The 25,243-nt window shown below is 30.3% G+C and overlaps 1 protein-coding gene across 1 annotated transcript in view; it reads left to right on the top strand.

Annotated features, from left to right (window-relative positions):
* LOC123301245 (sialoadhesin-like) overlaps window positions 1-25,243 on the top strand; it is a 333,059-nt gene that overhangs the window by 272,630 nt on the left and 35,186 nt on the right. Inside the window, exon 8 of the mRNA XM_044883980.1 lies at window positions 9,681-9,894. Within this exon, the coding sequence (XP_044739915.1) occupies window positions 9,681-9,894 (214 nt within the window). The remainder of the gene's footprint in view (window positions 1-9,680; window positions 9,895-25,243) is intronic.

The raw sequence follows: 25,243 nt of genomic DNA, 5'->3' as shown, positions 1-25,243 counted from the left end.
AGAGTTAATTAGTTGTAATATTTCGGCAAAAAATTATAAAATATTTTTTCTTAGAATTTTATGCTTTATATCATTCTTCTAATGTAGTAGTTTTGGTACATTCCATAGATTTGTTGTTCTTTTTGATACACCGTGTATGGTTGATCTGGTAGAGAGTCAAAAATAAGTTTTTCCCAACAATTGGCAGTTATTCTGCAATTCCAGTTTATAATTCAGATTATTTTTAAATTTATATTAAGTTGGGCTGTTTCAAGAAATTTTTGTGTCTTAAAAGTATAGCAGGCCACTTTATTCTAAACGACAGTCCAAATATTCAGTTATAGAAAATTACTATGAAAATAGTAATTTTCTATAACTAGTATCATACGAGAAGACAGCCATCTTCTGCCGTATACAATTGTAGACAGAGCTAGTAATTACCACCTTGCCTGCCCACGAATTGCAGTCTAGTTCTTGGAATATCAATTTACAATTTGCATTATTTAATATATAATGAAGTAAATATTTTCTAAGACTCATTTTTATTTCAATTGTTCCGTTTCAAATAGTTCACTTACACAATATTTGGCTTTTCTAACAGATGTAGAAAACTTCTTCTGCATAGGAGTTGTTCTTGCGGGAAAATTATGAAAAGAACTAGAGAATGCTAAAAAACTGATTTTAGATTTGAAATAAACGATGCAGAAATACAAAGAAATAATTCTAAAACCTCATAAAATAATATTTTCATATATACCATCCGTTTTATTGTGGAATAAATTCATATCTAGAATTATTATTATCCTGAATTAGTTATCTGATTTCTTTACCCATGAGTGTAATTTTATTTTAGCATTTGTGTTTGTGGTTTTATATATATTTTAATTATGTACTTATTACGTATGGAGTATAGAGAAATATTATTTATTATTTACTCAGAATCGAGTGTATTAATCTAGAGATGGATAATATTATAATTACCACACTTTGGAGGAAGGATTACTAATGATTAGAACCGTTAGGTATTTCAAATATAATTTTAGTTTAATACAATTCAAGACCGCAAAATTATTTTTTATTTTATGAATAAGCCTATTCTTGAAACAACTCATAGTAAATTTAAATAATAATAATAATAATAATGGGGTTTAACGTCCGTTTATCTGACATATACGCCAATAACAGAGGCCATACACATCATTATTTGTTAATCTTTATTTATTTAACTACATCCATATTTACAAGTACATTTTATGACGTGGGTGGAGTCGGTTACTGCGTTCTTATCCAAGCGACTACAATGTTACTAATTCTACCGCCCCCATTAATTATAATTGTTCACACTGCCGCTGCCTGGATTCGAACCCGCCATCTAAGACTAAGTGTCTACTGCGGCGGTCTAAGACTAACGCCTTAGACCGTTCAGCCACTTACGCTTCCAATAAATTTAAATAAAACAAATGAAATTTCGCAAGCAAAGATGCTTCGAAGTTTGCTTAGTTCTTTGTTGAAAATACGTATAAATCGAAGGATGAGATATGTTAAGGTGCTCTATTTCTACGGTGGCAGAGAAGGCAGCTTTATTTGTAGTGTTGGAAAACGATGAGTTAAATGGGAAGGAAATGGCAAAAGGGATGAAATATAGATGTGACTTTCTTATCTAAACAAATTTATTATCTCCGCAAATCACTCAAATCTTTTTATCTCTACAAATCATTCGCAAATTTTCTTCAAATTCAATCGCTCCCAAGGCAGTAAGGATGAAATAAGTTAATAATAAAATTTTTACAATAGTTTATTTCCCACGATTAGTTTTGCAATCCAATTAGAAAAATCTGTGAGTAGCTAAATAGTCGGATAAAGGAAGACATAAAAGGTTTGGTTCCGTACCAACAGTAAAAATCCATTAAAAAGTGAAACCGTCATTTTTGAGTTCCCACCCTTTTAGAACTTCGAAAAATCCTTTCTTAAATTACACCTATCGTATAAAATCAATATCCCCTCGAAAGTATAATCTTCTATCAAAGCGAACTAGGCTTAGCATCGATATATTAGTCATGACATTACCTATGCCCCTTCCAGATGATTTCCTCCATCTGAAATGTTTCCGATTTTAAAAAATAAAAAAAAGAACCATTTTGAGAAAAAAAATCATCAAAATCGTAGCTGTTATTGAGGACTCTCGAGTAAAAACATTCATTGATGCGACTTAAATTGAATTGATATCTTAATAGAAACTTTCAATGAACATTATAAATGATATTTCTATAAAATACATTCTTCATTGAATCATTTTCCCCGAATTTTCATCGAACTACACATAGATAATAAGAACACAGTCACGTACAGATTTAAGATATAGAACATAGTTTTAAGTCTGCTCACAACTAACTATACGAATTAATAACAAACATATGTCAAATGTCATTGTAGTAAATTATAACATAACTTTTTGTTTATAGAATAATAGAAAAACTTCATAAATAGAAAACTTAATAAATTACTACATAATAGAATTTAAGTTTTGTTAAAAATTGTGTTTGGTTAAATTTGTTTTCTTGATAAATTTGTTGAAATATTTTCCTTATACTTAGTATTTATTCGAGCTTTATTTCCTAAAAAACAATAAAATATATTACCTACCAATTATTAAAATTAATTGTTAATTTATAATTATGTGTGGGGTGCCTTTTGTGTTTTTCGTATTAATTCGATTTTAAAACAATTATAAAATATTTCGTTTTTGAAGTTTATACTTTTTCGGTAAAATGAACTTAAAACAAAATATCATATTTAAGGAGGCAATTGATGAATTTTATACAAAAATTGAGTAGTTACGTAATCTCACTTTGTTTGTTAAACAAAACCTTAAAACAATAACTCTTACCAATAAAATATGAGCGTCCAAAAATTATATTTGTTAAAAGATAGAAATCAGAAGTAAAAATTCAATAACATCAAACTAATGAAGCAATCTAACAAAATCTTACCCCATCTATCTGTTCTCAGGTCGGTCTATATAAGATCATGGGTTCGGCTCTTAGCTACACAGAAGAACTTTTGATGTCGAGAACTGTTACCCAAATGAAAAAATGAGAAAAAAGCTTGTGTTTTCTGTTAATAAACCGTTACCGCATACTTAATAAGATTGAGGATTAATGCACAGTCATGTTATTGAGTTTTAATAGTCTGTCAGGTGAAAATCACAGTTCAAATCTCTTATAGTAGGATTATAATGCAAAAAAGTCATTAACGCACTTTCTTCTATACGGATTATGTACTTCCACGGAACCTAAATGCAAATTTTTTAATTACAGTTAACCAATCAATGAATTATCCTCTAAATTATCTAAACCATACGGTATTAGAAGTTAAAATTCTAGGACTGCTGTAGCAACTAGTTGCGCAGCTTCTCTCTTTTGCACTTCTCTTTTTTCTCTCCACCTCTTTTGTACTTCTTTTGAAGAGGCGATACCGAAATTGTCCATTAAATTTTAATGCATTTTACCGACCTTTGAGCCCTTTTTAACTAATTTATAAGCGAACATAAGTAAAATTTAAAAATTAAAAAAACCCCCGACAAAATTTTCGGGTACGGAACCTTAAACTCGCAGTTGAAACATATCTTAGCACACACTCCATTAAATTACCTTTTTCCTTTTCTAAACTGAATCGATTTTGATTATCAATGCCAATTTTTTAGTTTTTTCGGGTACGAAACCCTAAATTCGCATTTGACATACATAGATAGCAAGTAACACTCTCTATTATATTAACTTTCAAACGAAACAAAAAAAATCAAAATCGGTTCATCCGTTTAGGCGCTACGATGCCGTAGACTGACAGACACACACACATAACGGTCAAATTTATAATACCCCAATTTTTTTGTTCGGGAGTTAAAAAAAAGTCATGATCACTCTGTAAATAAGTTATTTTTGAAGATACTCATTAAAATGGCACAGTATCGGTTGAGTTATCATCAATTTTTATTCGTATTTATACAAGAAATTTAAGAAGGTAAAGTAAATATTGTTTTATTTATTTATTTATTTTTAATTCGTTATAAACTTATAATCACTGACTCCTACACTATATTTACACTGTTTCTACATTACAGAGAAAAATTATTTACTAATTAATTAACTAATTTCACTTAATTAGAAGATTAAAAATATCTGTTTGAATTGAAAAGCTTATACATATAAATTCTTTTCATTAGAGTTTTCTTTTAAAGCAGAGTTGAATGGAAAGAGAAAATGAGAATATTAAAGTATATTAAAACAACACACAAGCATCTTTAAAGATTTTCTCGGAAATCTTCTTTCCATTTAATTTTTTTTTAAATATAAATTTTCAAATGTTAAATTTATATTTTTGTTTTTATTTTGATAATGTAAAAGAATCTTTTAGATGTTAGCTATTTAATTATAAGGACTTTCAACTTTTCTTTAAGTAGATGATATCATTATCAATGAATAAATATTTGGTACATTTGAGGACTTAACTGAAGAAGTCTAAGTACATACGAAAAGAGTACTGAAATTTGGGAATGTGGGAGATTTTGTATGATGTCGAAAGTTTAATAATTGTAATTCTCTGTAATTCTGAACTAGGCAAAGAAAAATGATTTCCTACTGATTCATTTATGCTTTAGCTAGAAATTTTTTAGACCGATTCTTTCAAATAAAATCTAAATAATGGAGCATTTTGGACAAAGGCACTTAATCATTCACTATTTACCGACTACAGGATCCCATCTTCTGTCCCTATCAAAACTGCAAAACTCATGTTTAGAAAAGACTGACACTTCTATATTTGCTCTCATTCTTGAACAATCGATGGGAGTTGAAATAACCCCCTTTTCTTTTCCAAAGTGGCGGTTTTAGGTGCAGCAAATCTGGGCCAACGTCCAGGGCCTCATGCTAAGAAAGGTCTTTTCACAAACAATAGGTGGGTAATTTTAAACGAGTGCTGAAAGATCTAAATTAAAGCTGATCATAAACTATTTGAGATCAACTATGGCTCAGGATATTTCGCGTACTTCTGAGTTCGACACTCTCATTGGTAAGCAAGGTTAACGGCCCAGGATACTTACGCCTTAGCGGTACTGCAGTTTTCTTGTTGTCATTTGCTGCTCTCGAAAAATATTTTATATCTCCCTGAAGCCCGGGCGTAAATACTGTACCAACAATCTCTCAAGAAAGGACCTCTCATCTTAAAAATAAATTACCAATTCATTGTTAACACAACAATGTAAAACTTCGTGCTTAGCTATTCTAAACTCCTGGCTTTTCAGTTTCTTTGAATTTTGCGAAGCCTTTCCGATCTTTCAGAATCGATTCTGTAAATTCCCAGTTCTAAGCATGCAACATCGTGTTTAAATTATAATACTGTAAAATTCTAATAACAAGATAAAATAAAAAATTTGATGGGTTGTAAAATTTAATATTTTTAAATCAAAAGCACATTTCTCTTTTTTCTTCTGTATACATTTTCATACAAAAGGAAAACATCTTGATACATCTGTACACTTGAAAATGATAACAAATACACCTTTTGTGTATGAGGGAAACGGAAAAAATACTTACAAACAAATAAACAAAACACATACACATAAGATAGAAAAAAATATTACACAATGTCAGTCACTTTGGGAAAACAAAGGGAAAAAATTTAATAATATCATTGCCACTTTGTTAACCTCGTTCTTCGTCCCATTAAAAGTGAATATAATATGAAAATATATCTGCCTTCCACAATACATCACGTGACTTGCATTGATTATAAGAAAGTAGGAATTATTTAATCTTTGCTTGAAGCCTGAAAAGAAAATACAGCTAAAATCAGTTTTTACGATATCGATTTCCGATACGGGTTATGGCAAGGAGAGGGACAAGCGAAGAGTATTCGTTGAAATTATAAGCCATTTTCACACATACTTTTTTATGTACACATATTTTTCCAGTTTCAAAAACCTATAAACTATATTTTAAGCTTTATCAACTTTATTTTGAACATTTTAAATTCATATATCGGTTCTAGCGATGAATTGTCATTGGAATTAGTCTTTTTTAACGACTAACATGTGTACATATACACACACTATCAATTCAATATAAAAATGTACATATTGCTTATAGCGACTATCCGGTATAACGACCAAAATTAAGCCTCATTTCAATTTCATAAGCTGAAATGGTGGCGTAGAAAATATTAGGTGGTTGGGTGAAAGCTAAGATATCTCATTTTAAAGAATGTCCAACAGCTTTATTTTGAATAAATAAATATATCTCTCACCGTAAAAACAGTACCCAACGGGAAAGGATTCACGATATTTTGTTCCAAGATGATCTCTCAAGCATCGCAATTCGGAGCGAATTTTAACCCATCACATCGTTTTCGCCTTGCAAAAATTAATAAGCATTGTTATCATGAAAATTAGAGAATAAAATTGTTTTCGGATTTCTATAATTTACTGAAAAAAGTCTTTTTTTTTTTATTATGGTAATTTTAATAAAAAAATTACGAAAAATGGATTGATTTCAGTATTTTGTGTCTTTTTCGAAATATAACGTTTCCAGTGGATTTTAGATTTTATCACACCCAGGCTCATATCTTGAAAACCGTAATTCTTAGCGTATTTTAACGAATGGAATCAATTTCACCATGTTACAGGTAAAATTTTAAAAACCCCTGAAAATTTTTCGGGTACGGTACCCTAAACTCGCACTTGAAACATAGTTAAGAACACTCTGTTAAATTACCTTTCAAACGAAACCAAAAAAAAAATAAAATCGGTTCATCCGTTTAAGCGCTACAATTAGGCGCCACAGACACACACACACACACACACACACACACACACACACACACACACACACACACACACACACCACACACATAGCGGTCAAACTTATAACACCCCTTTTTTTATTCGGGGGTTAAAAATTAATCTAAAACGATGTTATTATAAAAATTAGAGAGCAAAAACTGTTCAAATTTGTATGACTTTCTTAAGGCATTAAAAAAAATCACATTTCTAGTTTATTGAAGTTTTAATTAAGATTCTATGATGCTCGTATTGCGAGAGCCCAGAAGCTGAACGGATATTTTCTGGCATTATTATTAAAATTAATCTAAAACCATCAGGAAAATAAGAGAACAGAAAATAGTTAGGTACTTTTGAGAATTTTAAACCCAAAAATTTGTTTGATTTCAGTGTATTGTCTACTGATGATATGCCATTTATCAGTTAATTGGATTTTAAATTTGAGTTCTGTACAGCGGACATCATGAAAAGTAACATTTTGGAATTAGGCTCGATTAGAATTTTTGTCAAATTAATAGTAGAAATCGAGACACACAAAAATACAAGCAAAAAGAAATAAACTTTCAACTGATTTCAGTGTATTGTCTGACTGATGCAAACTATGCCGTTTATCAGTTCATTGGATTTTAAATTTGAGTTCTGTACAGCTGATATCATAAAAACTACATTTCAGATGTAAGCTCGATAGGAACTTGTTCAAATGAATAGTAGAGATCGAAAACAAAACGTTATGTATTAACATCACAAATCGTAATTTATAATGACCTCCCTATAAAAATCCAGACTGATAATCCAGTTTCATCTACTTATTTTTTAAATGGGAGTAAAGAAAATAAGACATTTTTAATCTAATCTTCACTTACATTCCATGTATTTACATCGAACGAGTGAACAGTAGTAGTATGGTTTTTTTCTTACATTTTCTTCATACATATAATAAATACCTTGGGAGACAAAAACAAAAAGAATCTATATAGTTATACTTGAATGAAAATGTATTAAATTTCATTTAATTTGACTGTTACACATCACTTATTTGTCTTATTTGTCATGTTTCTTCCCATATTACCTAGAAAGCGACAATATTAAAATTCATACAAATACATTCACTTGATCTTCAGGGAATTTTTCATAATTTTTGTTTTCATTTCCTGCGTTCAAATGTTTAAGCATAATTTGTTCAAACGTTGATAAACTTTTTTGTAAAGAAATAATCTGTTAATCGAAATTATACGTATAAAACCATCAATCGCCATGATATTTGGAATATGAAAAATCAGTCACGATTCCTTATGGGTTAATGTAATTATGGGTTATCCAGTATCTCGAAAAATATTCCAACTAGTTTTATGTGTGTGGTTTATGGAACGTTCTCGCGACTTCACATATCCCCACAGAAAATCAAACTGATTACTTCAATACGTCACAAAATTACTTCAGTAAGTCACGTTTTCTAGAAATTTGCCCCTTAAAATGGAGAAAACTTGTTTTCCCTTAAATTCGAAGTTATATTTCACCTGTGAATAATTTTTTCTCACAAAAAAATTTACTCCATCAGAAAATACAATTCATTTTCTTACAAAAGCCATTTTGAAATTTTTCCCAAAATTTTCCAGCAAATAGAATAAATAGGTAATATCTAAGTGTAATTAATTATACCTCCCTATATATTTACATTTATAGTAATACAGCATGTATTTTTAACCCCCGACCCAAAAATAGGGGTGTTATAAGCTTGTCTGTCTGTGGTATCCTAGCGCCTAAACGGATCGATCAATTTTGATTTTTTTCTTTGAAAGGTAATTGAATGGAGAGTGTTCTTAGACATGTTTCAAGTGCGAGTTTAGGGTTCCGTACTCGAAAAATTTGTCGGGAGTTTCACTTCTAACTATAATAAATATCATATGATTTCTCGAAGAGCAATAAGGATAACGGAAAGATTCAAAAAGTATTTTAAAAGAAGAGGGAAAAAAAGGATGGCTTCTAATTTCCATATAAGAATTACATACTGAGGTTACGGCATTTCAAATCTAATCGAAAAACGGACTTTGCCCTTTCTTAGGTAAAAATATTTCGAAAACCTTATGTATTAGGAAAATTCTGAAGCCGAATTCGAATTCACCACTCCAAAAACTATACAAAATAATCTATCGCCTCAATGGGACAAAAAAAAATCAAATTTTGTTGACCAGTATTATAATTCATGGGTTTGAGATACACACAATTTTTCACATTTTGTAGAGTACACAAACGGCATAAAATAAAACAACCCAGAGCATTTATTGGTTAATCTGACTAAATTAACTACTTTTCAAGATTTTTACATTTGACCATTAATCTTCATTTTCAACAAATTTCCTTTTTGATTTTTTAATTTTTTCATAATATTGCGCATATGCTGCCTAAGCATCATCTCATTCAAAATATCTTACGCTATCAAAATTCATTTTTGAGTTCTATTCAACATTACTCAAAAATTACTCAATTTTGGTATAATTTTCTCTGGGAATTATTTACTTGAGTAACAAAGATTCGTATTCAAATTTATCAGATATACCTACTGAGGGTAGTTTTGCCCTACTACCAGTTCTTACTCATAACATTAGATGTCAATACTATGTAACATAAACGTCATTTCAATTTATTTTTATTCAGGCTATGTTACATAACTTGAATTAAATATAATCAGATTATAAATTAAAAATATTATCAAATACAATTTATTTAAAGAGAACATGAAAACTAAAAAACGAACTGTATTTAATTTTATACATTTTACATTTTTGTTTTGTTTTAAAGTTGTGTACTTTTATTAATGTATGTTGTTTTTTCCATTATTTTTCAAACATTACTTCATCGTGTATCGCAGAGTCCAACACCACCGCAATACGTGTTTTGGTATCATAATGAACGTATGATCAATTATGATATGTCCCGTGGTGGTATCCATGTTGAAACTGAACCCGGACCACAAACACAATCAAGATTAACAATACGAGATGCTAGAGATTCGGATTCTGGTAATTATACGTGTACAGCATCTAACACAGAATCAGCATCTATACATGTTTATGTATCACAAGGTAGGTGTAGTCTAGTCAGAATTTTATTGTACCTCGTAGACCGTGAGCTCATAATAATGAAACAAAATTTACATTATTATTTTTGTCTATTTTTTTGAAAGATTGATAAACGTAAGTTTAGTAAAAAAAAATTTTAACTAAAAATACTTTTTAAGGGACAAGCTGTTTGTAATAAAAAGTAGAAAATAATTTTTCCTATGAGTCAGTCATATGTGTGTACACGACTCTTAGATTACAAATTTCTAAAGGATTAAAAAACAAGTTTGTTTTTAACAATTGCACACGATTTTTCAACCCTTTCGATATTTGCAAACTTGTGTCATTTTCTTTCACGTGTTGTATTGTCAACAGCTTTATTTTAACGTATACTGCCGACAAAAAGCAACCGTCGATAACATGAAAACATAGATACTCGAACTACATTTGTACAAATTATTTATTTCAAAACTTTCCTTTATAAAATCTTAAAAATAAAAACAAAAGCTAAATTTGGAATCCAAAAAATTGTAAATTTAAGCTCACGGTCTATATATCTATCTATATTATATAAGTTATGTTCATTATAATTGAACATTGTTCGTAATAATACATTATATATTATTACGTTATACAAAGTGGTTAAGGTGGTATACAAAGTGTATTAGATATTAAATTTTTCCTCTAAATTTGTACATAGTTTTATTCATTTGAAATAAATTAGTTTAAAATTTAAAAACTAAATAACACGCTTTATTGCAATAAATATCATTTGACAGATATCAAGCACTCCACGCTTTGAATTTTTCATTAAAATTAAAGTTATTATCCACTTTTCAGTGCAATAAAATGTGTTTATTGAAATATCCATACTAATATTATAAATGCGAAAGTAACTCTGTCTGTTTGTCTGTCTGTCTGTTACTTTTTCACGCCTAAACGGCTGAACGGATTTTGATAAAATTTGGTATGGTGATAGATGATAACCTAGAAATGGTCATAGGCTATAAATAATCACGCCATCGTTCTTAGGGGGTAGGCAGTGGATAGATAACTAAATTGAGTTAGTGATTATTAGTCGTTTTTGTTGGGACTTTTGCTCTTTCACGTCTAAACGGCTGAACAGATTTTGATGAAATTTAGTAAGGTAATAGATGGTTACCTAAAAACGGATATAAGATCAAAATGATCACGTCATCGTACTTAGGGTGTAGGAAGTAGGCAGAAAACTGAATTGAGTTAGTGATTTTTTTATGGTTTTTGCTGGGAGTTTTGCTCTATCATGCCTAAACGGCTGAACGGATTTTGATGAAATTTAGTTAGGTGATAGATAGTAACCTAGAAAAGGATATGGAATATGGGGGGAGGGGTGAAAGTGGGAATGTTGCCTAGCAAAGCGGGTAGTTCACAGCTAGTATTAATATATTTAATATATATTATTATTTTTTAATCTCGCGGATTTAAAGATTCTAGTTTTTGCGTAAAAAAGTAGAACGAATCACCACTGACCGTTGAGAATACTGTTGATATTATAATTAAGTAATGAAGATATTATTATGTATCAATTGTTGATGCTTGATAGGAGTGCAAATTTTAAAGTCCTTCAAACGTCTAAAAGTTGTGGAAAATTCCGTTACAATCATACATACAGGCCAATCTGATAAAAGCGTGTTAAAAATAGTTTAATTTAAAAAAAAGGAAACATTAAAATTTATTTTTCCCGCATTTTATACAGAATGTTCTGAAAATATTTTAAAAATACACCCTATGGTTAAATTAACCTACATTTTTCGTCAAAATTACCATATATTCCAATTTTCATCAACTTTGTTTTCTTTTTTTTCGATTTCTTAAGGAATATCCTTTAAGAATATTGCAGGGAATCGGAAAATTTTTGTTCTCACTTATTTCAATAAAAATCATTTCTAGAGTAATTTTGACCTCAAAACTATAAAAACCGGATCTATTTACGAATGGACAAGTAGTTTTGAGTGTGATTTCCTGGTGCAATTTTGACACCTCTAGTTGACATCTAAGAAATTTGTCGCTAAATCGAAAAGTAAACTAGATTTTCGTGTGCATAGTTCATGTTTGATCTAAATTTAACTACTGGCGTTTAATCGAAATATCAATATTTAACAAAATGTGAGTATTTTATACGATTTTGTTGACGTCAAGAAATCAATATGGCAGTCATAAACAGGCTTACACCTTAAAGAAAAAACTACAGTGGGTAATGGAATTACTTAAGTTTTAAAAGAGTGGGTTATTTTTTATTATACAGTTCAATCTTGTATTAGAACAGTTCTTTGTAAATGACTATGGTTTCTTAATATCCACCTATTCATCATCAGTTTGAACCTGATATCGTAGTTCTATACTAAGCCACCGGTTGTCGTTAGACAAACGATAAAATTGATTTTCCGCAAACTTCTGTCTCCTTACTGATCTACTGGTACCGGAACACAGGGACATTCCAGAGAATTATTAAACCGATGGACTTGCTAGAAACGGCACAAGATTATCGGAATTGAATAGAAGTTCCGTTTGCGAACTGCAATCTGCTTTTCAAGAAGGATATCTTAAAAAAGGCGAATCTTAGATGGAGGAAGGAATGCTCTTGTGTCACTACAAGGCAGACATGATCTGAGTACAATCATATGTGTTCTTATATCGCTTCCAAGAGGCTCTTTTAGCAAACTCGAAATTGCTATGACAGAACCCTGGCTTGGTGGCAGGCACGCTAAACGACTAGGCTTACCATGAGCAAATGGACTTATTTGAGTGAGCCCTTCTTTGACGAACTATTTGATCTGAAGGCCGCTGACGTCAAAGTACTCCATCCTTTTTTAAACAGCTCCAAATGATTTTGGAGTAGTGGCAATGGATGGACCAACCTTCTTATCGGTGTCACAACAGAATATATGGTATAAGTGTTTCCCACTCTAAAACAGCTATTTCAGCCTAACCTTCTGATTCCCTGTTTCTGAAACATCTCGTATATAGATTTAATATTAAGAGAAATTGGATTTTACCAGTATGTAGTGTGTTAGGCTAGTTATGTACATATATCTTGTATTAAAACGTGTTTACACTAACTAAAATATGTTGTTGTTTTTACTGCCTTGCGATACTGTGCCACTTAAACTGGTGCCACGGTTTGTTATTACTGGTTGCACTCGTCTCAGTCCAGTTTTATAAACAACACGAATTACGTGTACGTGCAATTAATATATCATGAACAAACTGAAAATAATGTCTCTTATATTAAATGTAACTTCTGATTCTGTGTATATAATACCGACTTTATCCAGTGGACATTAGCGTTGATGTATAGAATGTCCCACCATAACTTTCCTATATTTCAAAGTCATTTACCTGTTGACAAATTCTTATTCTAAAAATGTAACGCGACTTTAATCTGGATGCCACTCACTTCAGTTGCAAGAATCTTTCGAAAACACTTACAGTCTCCTACTTTGATAATTCTAAGTTTACTCGAAACAAAACGATTTAAAGTATGTTTTAATATCACGCAAATTGGATTTTGGACGCCGTCTATCGAGAGATGAATGAAAAACTTATAGCAAACTGATAAATGGATTTTTTCATACTTTAGGGCGAGACAGACTATTTAATAAAAGTCTATGTATAACAAATGCTCGGTTATTTTTGGAATTGGTTTTCGTCTATTTGGTTGATATATCAAGTGTTCAAAATTCAATATCCCCCTGAATTTTAGAAAATAATGAGTGAAAAAAAATTACTGAGAAAAGTTGTAAGATTTCGGTCGTAGAAGCTGGCGGTAGCCTTGAATTAGATCTTAACTTTTACCATGATGATCACAAGGCCAAATTGATTTTTAAATTATTAATTTATGCAGGTCTTGCTTATAAGAGTTCTCACAATTTTGCTTGAAAATAATGAAAAAGTAACAACTCAATGCTCTAGAACATAAGTTCGATGCGAACAATGAAGTGAACGATGACTTTTATGATTCAGGTTAAGGTCTTATCTAATTTCGCCGTTATATTGTACAACCGAAATCATATAACTTTGTTATTAATCCGTTATTAAGTCATTAGTTGCTAAAATTCAGGAGCATTGCGAAATTGGAACGCCCTGCATAATATTATCCATAATAATGAAGTAAAGTAGCCCGGTGGTTCCTTATGAAAACTAGCCCAGCTCAAATTATATCAAAATTTGAAAAATATTCGTAAGAGTAGGACAAAAATCTCAAGGGATACAAAGATAAAAAGCAAGTTTTAAAAATAATAATACAGAAATACATTGTTTTAAATGTTTGTTATTTGCACCGTGCATGAGTTTTATTGGAGGCGTTTCTATGGTAACAATACATCACTTTATTAATATAATTATGAATGCATATATAATTGTGTGGATTGCATATATGGCTAACATTGAAAATATAATATTATTATCTAACAAATTTAAATAAGTAATTATGATAATTTACATTTAAAAAATAATATTTGTGCAATTTGATCTCTTATTTTCACAATTTGTAATGCAACAAGTTTAATGAATTGTTATTTTTCAATAATTTCTATTTGACATTTACTATACATTTACATGTAATAGCCTCCTTCAACGCCAAAATATTACACTGGAAGCGCTGGCGTCGATTTTATTGTCCCTACCATCACTACGCACACAACGAATACGAATACAGAAACGTCATTTGTTATACTTCACATCTTAATAAAATTACTCAAATTAATTGATATTTGTGATCATTAATACTTATGCTACTCTTGGGGGCAATATTTCGTTTTTTTTTATTAAGTTTTCGAACTAATATGTCCCACAAAAACTTGTTTTCTTCTCTATTTTATCTTATAGATAACATAGGTAGGCCAAATTCAAACTTGCTGTAAAGGTTTCGGTAAAGTTTTGTTAAAAAATTATTAAATTTGATTTAAAATGGGACATCTGGTGTAATACAAACAGTGTGAACGTTGTTAGTTAAGTAAAACCTTGCAGGTAGATACTCCATAAACAAAAACAAACGGATAACTTATTTTTAACATAGATATAATGAAAATTTCATACAACAAGGAATTCATCTGATGATTTATTAGACCCACAATCAAAAAACTATCAAAAAATCAATACAAAAAACTTTTTTATTTCATAATTCATAATTTATAATGAAATAAATTTTCCGATCAATCATTACAAAGTCAAAGCACTCACTATAAAGGAAAAACGTGTATCTTTTTGTTTTGAATATTTGTACCTCTGTATATAAAATGGCAACCGTACCATAATTTAAGAGTTTGCTACGATTCAATATTGGAGCATATGCGAGAAATGCAGAGAAAACATTTTTTATTATTGATAGGATACAAAACTTATCGAATATAATCAAATTTCACAATATATTCCCGGTTAGGCTTACTAAGCTTGTTTTGAACTGTCACAGGTGATATATTTGTGACTATTTTCACAATTTTTGTCGAGAATACTTTTTTAGATTTTTTTTTTTTTTTCATAAGAGTGATAATTTATTTGACATTTTAAATATATAAAAGTCAAATTGTACATTCAAACCGCAAAGCGCGACGTAAAGCTTTTTTTTTGGTATGCCATTTGGATCCCTAAGGGGAATGCTAAACTACGTTTTGCAAGCAAAGAAAAGTTGTTCTCCAACTCCAAATTTTCGGATATTTTCAATTTTTCACATATTACGTAGGGTTCACAACTTTTTTTTGCCTACAAAACGCATTTTTACATTCTCCTAATGGGATCAAATAACATACCGAAAAAGCAACATCGCCTTTCGACCGCTGTTTGTACTAGTTTTCGAGATTTTTTCAGAGAAATTTCTAAGAAACTTATTATTTTTTTTAAGTGTTGCATACGGCTTACTTGAGGATGCAAATTTTCATCTCTTTATCTTTTATATATTTGGAGAAAATGGACAGTAAATTTTTGTCTTAATTTGCCCCGGCACAAGAAAACAATGATGTTTACGAAAAATTGTTTCACACAAAAGTTGTTTATTTTTTTATAAGAAATATTTTTCAAGTAACATTTAAACTTTTGTTCTATCTCTAACAATTTAACATATACAAAACTCAAAATTTTATTTATCAGATCATTGAACTTTTATAGTTTAGTTTATCTGAAATTTGATTTAGATGCGAATAATCCACAAATAATTGTCCTATAAATCAACATTTATTGTAAAATCCGGGTCAAACTACTACTGTAGTTCGAAAATTTCGATACTTAAATGTAGGCTCAAAATATGTTTTGTAAAGTGAAGAAACTTTACACGTAAACAGAGGTTGTGTGGAATTCACACTATATTTTTTTTGCTAAACATCAATATCATACCCCTATCAACATAAATAATAATAAATAACATAATATCAAAGAAACCTTTTAAGTAATGATACAGTTACCTTAAAAACAGTACGTTCTCTCAATCCAATGAATAACCTCATTTCAACTTGCGTCGATCTCTATCAAATATATGCATGTTTATAAAAACATGCCGCTGTCCAAATTACGATTTATACAGGGTGATTCAAGTTTTATATGCAAGGCTTCTTCAAATGGTAGATGTTTAATTAATAGAAATTGCTCGATACACTTAGTATATGATAACTCTCCATAATTAAGCAAACATATATATCTATGACTCCCTTTATAACATAAATTTATTTGTTTTTCGTTTTTTACTTCCCAAAAAGTAAATGAGCGGCAAAATCAGAAATTTCACGAATAAATAACGAACAAAAACGACATACTGAAAACAAATTTTCAGTATGTCAAAGTTGAAAAATTTCCATTGCTTAACCTGGCAACACTCGCGTTAGCACTTGCTCACGCTCGATTTGAAACATAAATAACTTTTATTTCTCGAATGGAATATGTAATTGAAACTTTTTCTAACTTCATACAATTTTATCTATTTTTGAATTATGAATTTTTCGGATTTTTCAACCTATTTACAGTTTTTATACCATGTATATATGAAATATACATAGTATATTAAGTTTAGTCCCAAGTTTGTAACGCTTAAAAATAATGATGCTAGGAAAAAAGTTTTGTCATAGGTGTTCATAAAAACACCTTATTAGTCCATTTCCGGTTGCCTGTCTGTCGGTCTGTCGGTCTGTCGTCTGTCGTCTGTCCGTCTGTCATCACGATTACTCAAAAACGAAAAAAGATATCAAGCTGAAATTTTTACAGCGTGCTCAGGGCGTAAAAAGTGAGGTCAAGTTTGTAAATGAGCAACATAGGTCAATTGGGTTTTTTATCTGTAGGACCCATCTTGTAAACCGTTAGAGATAGAACAAAAGTTTAAATGTAAGAAATGTTTCTTATAAATAAATTTACAACTTTTGTTTGAAACATTTTCTTGTAAACATCACTGTTTACCCACGAGGGCGCTAATTAGGTGCAAATTTTCTAGTATATACTAATATGGGAATATCAGTTATGTGTGTTTGGCTATTTAACAGTGGATATCTTTCTTTATTTACGGGTCAAAAAAAAACGATTGCGTTATCAACGTTATCTGTCTATACGATATTTCAACAATTAACTCAGTCAATTGTTTGTTTTCACTTGTTAAAAGTATATTTTAATCAAGTCCTTCAGAGATTTTGAGAATATCATTCAAAACAAGAATAAAGATGTAAGCACAGGAATATTATCTATGAAGCCTGTTCGTGTCGATTTTGGAGCCTTATCGTGTACTTTCGTTAGTTTAATATAAGTAATACTCAATAATCACTATTTTAAATCATCTAGTGCATTAAAAAATAAATTTACGGGTTAAGGTAGTGGTCCTCTAACTAACTATTAAGTTAGCAGACCGGGCTAATTATTTTTTAAATTATTGAGCGGCAAAATAAAAATTTCACGAAGACAGCAAAGGCTTTGTATGGTAAAGTTGGAAATTTCGAATTCCGCTTACTTAATTTCGTGATCCCCTAGCTTAAAATAGGCCACTTATTGCCGAGAAAGTGTCCTTTTCTAGATACAGAATATTTTGGAGGCAAAATGATATTTTTGTTGAATATTAACAAAACGCCTGCTTAGATAAATTAAAAATTTAATAGAAAGAGCTAAGGATTCTGTATAATTTGAGACCTATGATGATATAAAAAGCATCGGTAGAGATATAATTGTTACGAAATCTCGTTACGAAAAATAACTTCTACTGACTTTATTTTAAATACAATAATGTTCTATAATACCCCACGCTTGGGAATCGAATTTCCATTCTTCTACGCAACTGTTTTTCTTTCTTCTTTCTAAATTCCAATTTTCTGTATCTGGCAAGGACACTTTCCCTGCTAGAAAGTGTATACAAGTGATGATGTCCTACTTAGACAACCCTGTATACAACTTAATGCAATAAGTCCAGCGTACGATCAATATTTAGAAGGTCTGGGCTCTTGGTAGGTATAATAGTAGATATCAAACTCTACCTTTAATAGCCTAGTTCTTCGCTCTATAACAAAAACTGTCAATACTTTTTCTATCTCACATATTGATATATAAACAATAAAATCCAATCATATTACTGTCAAAATAAATATAACAATTGACATTTATATTGATTGATTTAAAAAGCTATTTTATACACTCTCACAGAAGAAGAGACTCATTTCATTCTGTTCGTTCGTTGCGACTACTAAAGCAAACATATTATTATTGTTGACATTTACAGTTCATATATAATATCAAGTCAATGTTTTATTTATAAACAAACATACATATTGATAGGATAATTTTATGTTTCAGAGTTTTTAATGATAATTTATGATCTGATCGTTTTTCATTAAATTTAAAAAAAAAACGATTCGTTAAGTTGAAACATAACAAAAATAACGAATTTTTAAAATATATTAGTAGAAGCGTTGACGGATTAAACTCTTACATTAACCCGTCAGCACTAGTGTCGTTCATATTCTTCTTTGTAAATAATAACCTCCATTTATTTTTAATGCACTAAGATATTTAAAAATAGTTTACGTGATTTTTGAAGGATTTTTGAGAGTGAAAATATTAGCGCAGGGAAATAATCAGAATGATTAAATTTTAACTAATTTCTCCATATTTCTATCACAAGTTTTTTTTAATTTACTGAATACGACTTATATTAAACTAACGAAAGTACATGAACCGGCTCGAAAATTACCGAGGTTTATATTTTTTGCTTACACTCTTACTCTTGTGACAAAATAAATTCTTGCAATTTCTGAAGAACATATAGAAAAAACATGTTTAAAAAACTGTAGATAGGTTAAAAACAAGTGCAAACCAACAATTGACTGAGTCAATTGTTGAAATACCATGCATAGACAGTGTTGATTACTCTGTCACATTACACATACATACACGTCACACATATATAACTGATATTCTCATATAATACATATTATACAATTTGCACATAATTTGCGCTCTCACGGGTAAACAGTGATGTTTACGAAAAAATGTTTCAAACAAAAGTTGTTTACTTTTTTATAAGGAACATTTTTTACATTTAAATTTTTGTTTTACCTCTAACGGTTTACAAGATGGGCGTAGGACCTTACGGACTCCAAGTCTCAATTGACCTATGTTGCTCATTTACGAACTTGACCTCACTTTTTACGTCCTAAGCTCGTGATGACAGACGGTCAGACGACAGACGACAGACAGATAGATAATCGGAAATGGACTAATTAGGCGATTTTATGAACACCTATACAAAAATTTTGTTCATAGTATCAATATTTTTAAGCGTTACAAACTTGGGACTTAACTTAGTATACCTTCGTATATTTCATATACATGGTATAAAAATCTGAAAAATTCATAATTTGAAAATAGATAAAACTATATGAAGATAGAAAAAGTTTCAACCACTTATACCATATTTAAAAACTTTTATTTAAAGATAATTAATTATTGAAATTTTTAAGTAACATTTTAATTTATTCATAAGCGGAAACTCGCTTTGTTTAAACTACTGCTGTAAGCGTGATGAAACGTCTCAATAGATAACCGCCATGTACTACTTTTATAAATAAAAAGAGAGAAACTACGGAGGAGCTAAGAATCGATGATCGAACCCTAAGTATCTACTTTTGTGCCTCTACCATATCAGCCAATGCCGCTTTTATGCTTACACATAATTATTAATTAACTTTTATTTTGATTGATTTAAAAAAGCTAGATATTCGATGTACACAGCGTTTCTTAAGTTAATGCACAAAAATTAAAGAGCATATTATTTACACAGTTTTATGAACAAAAATTCATAATAACATCTGATTTCGTTTCTAAGATGCAAAGTAGTAAAATTTTAAAAAACATCTTTTTCACATCTGAAGATTTTACACATATTTTGATCACAATTTATTTTAATTTTTACCAGTGGCGGTAGGCTACGAAGACCCACCGACCTGTTGTGTATGCAGAAACGAATGCGATTGCGGATACACCTTCATATGAACCTTTTTCAACCTTTCGTAAAATTGGTTCAAGAACATGCTTTTTAATTTTTTTACTTACTTAGGGTTACACCCTATATAATTCAAAACAAATTCATTTCATTCTACTCGCTCATACTACTATCAAGAAAAATTATCATTGTTGACATTTATAGTTCATAAATAACATCAAGCCAATGTTTTATTTATAATCAAACATATTTTAATTTTATGGAGAAAAATTAAATATTATATTTTGATTAATTAAAATTAATTTGCATAATCAATGATACTCAATAAAATATACCAGGAAAAGTTCAAGGACGGAGACATTAGAAAAAGTTTCAGACAGAGGCCTCTCTGTTCCTGACGTGGAGATAGTGATGGGCATCAAGACCAAAATAAGGCTAATTTAAAGGTCTTTGTCTTACACACTTAGAATTGAACTTTTCTCTGTGGCTTTCACATTGGTTTTGGCCCTTTTGTTATTAACTGCTTCTGTCTGGCATACTTGGTGTTGAACTTTGATCTTGCTCTTACACATATGCTAGACCAAACAAGACTTGCAAGACGGAGACCATTGAGTAAGACAAAGATAATAAGCCCATTATACTCTAAGTTCGTTAAACAAAGATAGTCAAATACAGTCTTGACAACTCTTGGTACAACGTAGAGGTTGTTCAACAGATAGTCCAACAGATTGTAACAACATAGTTTGATTTAAAAGCTCAAAACTTTTTATAGGCAGACCTTTACTCAAAGAGTATGTGGTCATAATTTCAGCATAAATGTCCATGCAAATTTTTAAGGAAAAAATTATTGAAAAACGATATAAAATACATTTGCTCCTATTGAGGTATCTCGAAAAAACGACATATTTTAAAAGTTTTTGATAATTTTCACTTGGAATGAATAAAAACAACTAAAAGGAAAACTTTTTAATAGAAAGTAAACATATAAGCAATTGCAAAGGAGAGAAAAAAACCAAGTGCCCCCGTTCATGTAAGGGATGTAAGAGCAGGTTATATTAAGGGTTGAAATTATTTTTATCATATTTTCAAATTTGATGATGAGTTTTATTATTACTGCATGAAGACGAAAAATAAGAATAAAATTTTTCGATATGTTCCTTCGTTTGCAAAATGTCGAAAGCTGATTAATTAAGCAAAATTTTCGATTTCCAATATTTTGAAAATTACGCCAAATATCGAAAAATTTTATTCTTACTTTCCATCTTATATCTTCAAATTATATAATATTATCATCCAAATTGAAAATATATATTTTTAAATTTGTGCCCCACTACCGCGCTCATACATCCTTAAATTATTTCTTAGCTAAACTTTTCGAGCTAAATTTGCCTCCTATTGTCGCATAGCACAATTATTTTCCCAATATTACCAACACAATCTACTCACAAATTTTACATTCTATAATGAGCACTGCTACATTTAAATCCATTCATCTACGAACATTTTAATTATGTATATGACCTGTTACCTAGATTACAAAATATGATAAACTTAGTACCTATATTTTGGTTACAAACGAGTTTATTTAGATGCTATTCAAAATTTCAAAACAGTTCTATATCGACTTTAGGATGCAATTTACACTTCATTAATTTTAAGTATAATGCTTGTTTTATTGGATAATTTCAACAATTAACTCTCTATAAAGTTTATACATAATATTTAACATTAAAATTCATTGATTCATTTAGAAAACCCAATAGTCATGTTTAAAGTAGTTTTACATGATTTTGTGTTTTAGAAAATACATTTTAACTGAAATATACATTACATTATTCTATGGTAGCCAAAATGTGCCACTGTTAAACAGACAAACCTCGTTGAGAAATCAATGATAATTTTCATAGTTTTTACTATTGTAAAACTACACTTTTACAATTATTTCTACATTTTAACACATCTACTTTTTAGACATATGCATTTATTTTGTATATTTTTCTAATTTTTATACAAAAAATTGGGAGTACATAGTCGGTGTAGTACTGGAGTCGTGTGAGTGCGACCCCTGTAGGCCACACGACTAATTGCCCAGAGGGGAAAAAAGGTGTTGTTAGTTTTCATAAATTATTTGTTGAACATATACTGCAGCTTATGCTGGAACGATCATTATCTGTTTTATCCACTTTTCAGATTCTGTTTATTCAAGTTTTTTCCAGTTTGCAACGGCTCAACTAATTCTGCTGAACACTCTTTCAGTTCTTAAATACAGGATTACGCGTCGAATAAGCCCAGTCACATGTTAATGTCATTACTGATTCGCGAAAAATCCGAACGAACATACGCACATACGTACACACACGCACACACCACACACACACACACACACACACAAACACACACACACACACACACACACACACACACACACACACACACACACACATCTCATTGAAAAGGTTTGATTCGGATATTGCGGCCTTGAAACCGCGGAAATATTCAAAACATTAACTTCCTCTGGGAAGTTAAAAATATCCATTCAATTGAAATTTTGTTGCACACAAAGATAATGATAACTCTCAATATGATCTAATAAAAATAACTCTCAATATGATTTATATCTCTCGCCTTGACGTTTGCATATGTTTTCTGGAACGTTACTTTATTTTTTGCGGCAAACTTCTATTTTTGTATTATGTGGTTACTGAAATGTTCAATTCTGGATATTAAAAAGGAACCTTTGACTTTGGTTAACCATTACCCTCATAGAGTAGACATCAACATAAACCTCTGACGATCTAATTTTCACAGTCGTGACGACATCATGACACCATGTATATGCATTATGAGTATTTGACTATTTTTAAAATTGAAAAGTGATTATTCACCTATGTAAAACAAATCCTATCCCTATTCCGTTGTAGATGGGTAAGGGGAAAAGTGAACTTTTGAATCCATCAAATCGGGTGGGTGTCATGCTAGTAGATGATAAAATTAATTTCTTTTGAATTTATATTCATTGTATCTGAACTGGCAAACCCAGTATTGGAAAAAGACTGAATTTGTAAAATTTCCATGCAACGACCTATGTCTTAAAATAAAACTACGATAATAGTCCTAAAGTGGATTCCAGCAGTCTTTAAACAAATGGAATAGATGGAAATTGCAACAATGCTATTCAAATGTATGAATAAACGGTCTGATAAAAAATAGTCCAGTTTTTTTATAGTCTGGGCATTCTATAGACCCCTGCTGGTTTTTTTTTTAAGAGAGAGCATGCTAATGATTGCCATACTGACTTCTGGACGTTATTAGTTATTTTCCTAATATTAGTTTGACCAGCGGCCATAGGATATTTAAAACAATGATATTATTATAAATAATGAAATCTGTCATTGGCAGTTGAATATTTTTTGTATGTAGAGGTTATTAAGGGTAAATAACATTATCATCGTTATGTCGAAACGTAAAATATATAACAAAGAAAAACTTACACTAGTTTCCACAATTTTCCATTATTTATGGTTATGTTTGTATGTGTATCTCTACGTTTAATGTCAAATACACAAGATATCAATTGTTATTTCTTTTAAAGATTATTTACTCTATCTATATCTGTGTACTTTTTTTATTTTTGGAACTTTAGGTATCGTTAAAAGTTTTTATGTACAGATAAATAAAATAAATAGAAAATACGATTAATGAATGAAAATATATTATGACACAGGTCTAGACTTTACACAATTGTTGGATAATTTGGTCAATAACTTTATACATACACAAGGGATTTGGTTAGAATATAGAAAACGAAAGTAGAAATTATTGAAGCATTGTTCGAAGGAATCAATTTTCTCTTCGGTTCAAAAATCATTACCTAAATTTTCTTATAATACAACGATATTTAATTAGTCACAGAATCAGAACACTAAAAACAAATCGATATTAAAAAATAATCGATATTATTTATACAAATTGCATATTTCTTATAAATCAGTTTGGGTCACAAAATTTTTTGACGCTAACGAATCGAATGCTAAAATCCGCATTCAGATCCGACTTACTATTCAAATTTTTCGAATTTCATTGCATCGTTTCTGCGGCTACATATGATACAATGCAGGGAATTCAATACTATCTAGTAAAATTTAAGATAGCGTATTTCAAACTACTATCGTCGAACGGGTTCTGGTGTCATAAGTGTCATAGAAAATATATATAAACATCGTTGCTAAGAGATATTGATAGACTTGTCGATACCTCCATACAGTAATCAATACACAGTTAATACAATGTTGCATAATTGGCTTAAATGAAAATATCCCCTTTTGGGTACATCTGTAGTTGTACCATTTTGATAGATGTAAACTTTGTATAGACAAATTGTCCAGAGACAGATTAAAGTAGGCACGTGCCTACAGGCGCGAGATTACATAAGGGCGCGAGCATGTAAGTTTTTAAACAAACATATAATTAATTGTGTAAGTAGGTTAGGTTATATTGGCTGTCCACGAAGGACACACTTAGACTATAGAGCCCATTGTGATGGGTACCATGTTTCCGCTGTTTTACCACCTTTCCGCTGATACTTTAATTTATCAGCTCCTCAATTTTAGAGGCTGAGTGCACCTCCTTCAGGCATATACCATGCACTACACCAGCCCATCACAACTATAATTAAATTAATTTTGTTGCGACGGCGAGAATCTAACCCGCTACCCTTAGCATACCGCGGACGGAATTGCTTACGCTTTAACCAACAGAGCTAATAATTGTGTAAGAAAGTATACAAAAAGTTACATTCGGTTGTTATTGATAATTGTACAGTTATTAAAATGTATGACAGTACTAGTTCTTACAATTTCTGTAGAAAATTTTAATAAAAATGAACAGTTGTCTGTTGCAATAGTCAATAGTCAAAAAGTAATAATAATAAAAAGG

This window comes from Chrysoperla carnea, chromosome 5, assembly GCF_905475395.1.
Source record: "Chrysoperla carnea chromosome 5, inChrCarn1.1, whole genome shotgun sequence".
In the NCBI taxonomy this organism is placed as follows: Eukaryota; Metazoa; Arthropoda; class Insecta; order Neuroptera; family Chrysopidae; genus Chrysoperla; species Chrysoperla carnea.
The sequence above is the reverse complement of the archived record's forward strand: the minus strand, read 5'-3'. Positions and strand labels throughout refer to the sequence as shown.